This window comes from Monopterus albus, unplaced genomic scaffold (genome assembly GCF_001952655.1).
Source record: "Monopterus albus unplaced genomic scaffold, M_albus_1.0 scaffold89.1, whole genome shotgun sequence".
Lineage (NCBI taxonomy): Eukaryota > Metazoa > Chordata > Actinopteri > Synbranchiformes > Synbranchidae > Monopterus > Monopterus albus.
The window spans coordinates 1322272-1323931 of NW_018127969.1; the positions used below are offsets into that span (position 1 = coordinate 1322272).

General features: G+C 37.7%; 1 protein-coding gene across 1 annotated transcript in view; it reads left to right on the plus strand.

Annotated features, from left to right (window-relative positions):
* bysl (bystin-like) overlaps window positions 1–1656 on the plus strand; it is a 5740-nt gene extending 4084 nt beyond the window's left edge. Inside the window, exons 6-7 of the mRNA XM_020607764.1 lie at window positions 1032–1134; window positions 1302–1656. Of these exons, the coding sequence (XP_020463420.1) occupies window positions 1032–1134; window positions 1302–1656 (458 nt within the window). The remainder of the gene's footprint in view (window positions 1–1031; window positions 1135–1301) is intronic.
* The last annotated feature ends 4 nt before the right edge of the window (window positions 1657–1660 follow it).

The following is a 1660-nucleotide window of genomic DNA, read 5'->3' on the forward strand; positions in this document are numbered from 1 at the left end:
TTCTAATTTCAGTACTAAATTTGGCAATTTTATTGTGAGGACACAGACGGGATTATCCATTGTCCACACCATTGTGTGTTGTGGAAACACTGTAATTAACACCCTCTAAATATAATTAGGTCAGATCATCCTTCATATATTCAGAATTCATTCTGACCACTGATTCTTGAGGATCTTTTTTCATTTAATTCTCTCAGTCCTGTGTGTTCACAAATTGTCCCAGTTAGATGGGAACATTTTTTCCACAACATGACCCATATTTTGAAAACCACCTTCATGTGATAGTCACCACTAAGAGGCAGTGTTGCTCACAAATTCACTGTGCTGTATGATTCTATGTAAGATTCTGAAATAATGGGCTCTATCGTGCTTTCACAAAAAAGTTATTTTCCACTATGAATTAGTCTTTATATTGAGGCTAAAGTGTAAATTTCAGTGTGTGATATAATTTTAGACCTAAAATTATACTGTGATTATAGTTTGTAAATTGCCAACATGTTCTTTTGAATACAAGATGTTAACCTTTTGTTAATAAGGGTTTGTTTCAGTTGATTGGTTACATTTTTATAACATCCCTATTAAGTATCAGCCTCTGCACTTTTAAATCAGAGATTAGCTTATTATGAAAAAAGCTGCTACAGTGTTAAGTACCAATAAAGAAGCAAGCTGTCGTTTTGAATCTTGGTTTCATATTTGAATCACATCGATTTATTATGTAAGTTGTATGAATTAGAAAGTAAATGAACAAGAGTTTTCTGAAAATTCAAATGTATCTATTACTTAATGCATAATAATAATAATAAAATGTGATAAGGTTATTGAACCCAAATTTAATGGACGTGCTGTTGGTATTGAGTTGCATTATTGAAAGTGCATGATCTAGTGTTTTAGAGTTTTACCCCTACTAAGGACAGAACATCAGGATATCATGCCACCGGCCGCATCAGTTTTGCCCTTTTTTCTGTCTCTTGAAAACGCAGTATTAAATAGTTTAGAATTTTAGTTTTATTCTTTCCTCCACTGTCACACAGGTATACTGATTCCTTTGTGTGAATCTGGGACATGTACTCTCAGAGAAGCCATCATCATTGGGAGCATACTCACAAAGTGTTCAATCCCTGTGCTCCACTCCAGGTAGGGTTTCACTGATGTACACCAGAAGACAGGTGTCAACATCTTATCGTTAGATGTAGGATTCTGCCTGTAGTCCTGTTATATTGTGTAGTGTTGGCAACTAAAGGTAAAGTGGAAATTGCATAACATGGAAGACTTTATAACGCACGTTTGTTCTCATCTTTCAGCGCTGCAATGCTTAAGTTGGCAGAGATGGAGTATAACGGTGCCAACAGCATTTTCCTTCGCCTCTTGCTTGACAAAAAATATGCCCTGCCTTTCCGTGTCCTAGATGCCTTGGTGGCTCATTTCCTTGCTTTCCGCAATGAAAAACGTGTGCTTCCTGTGTTGTGGCATCAGAGTTTACTCACCCTGGCTCAGCGCTACAAGGCTGACCTGGCCTCTGAACAGAAGACAGCACTGTTGGAGCTGCTCAAGATACAAACACATCCACAGATCTCAACAGAGATTCGCAGGGAACTGCAAAACTCAGAGTCGAGGGATATCGAAATTGGGCTCCCTGTTACAGTTCAGATGGACTGAGATT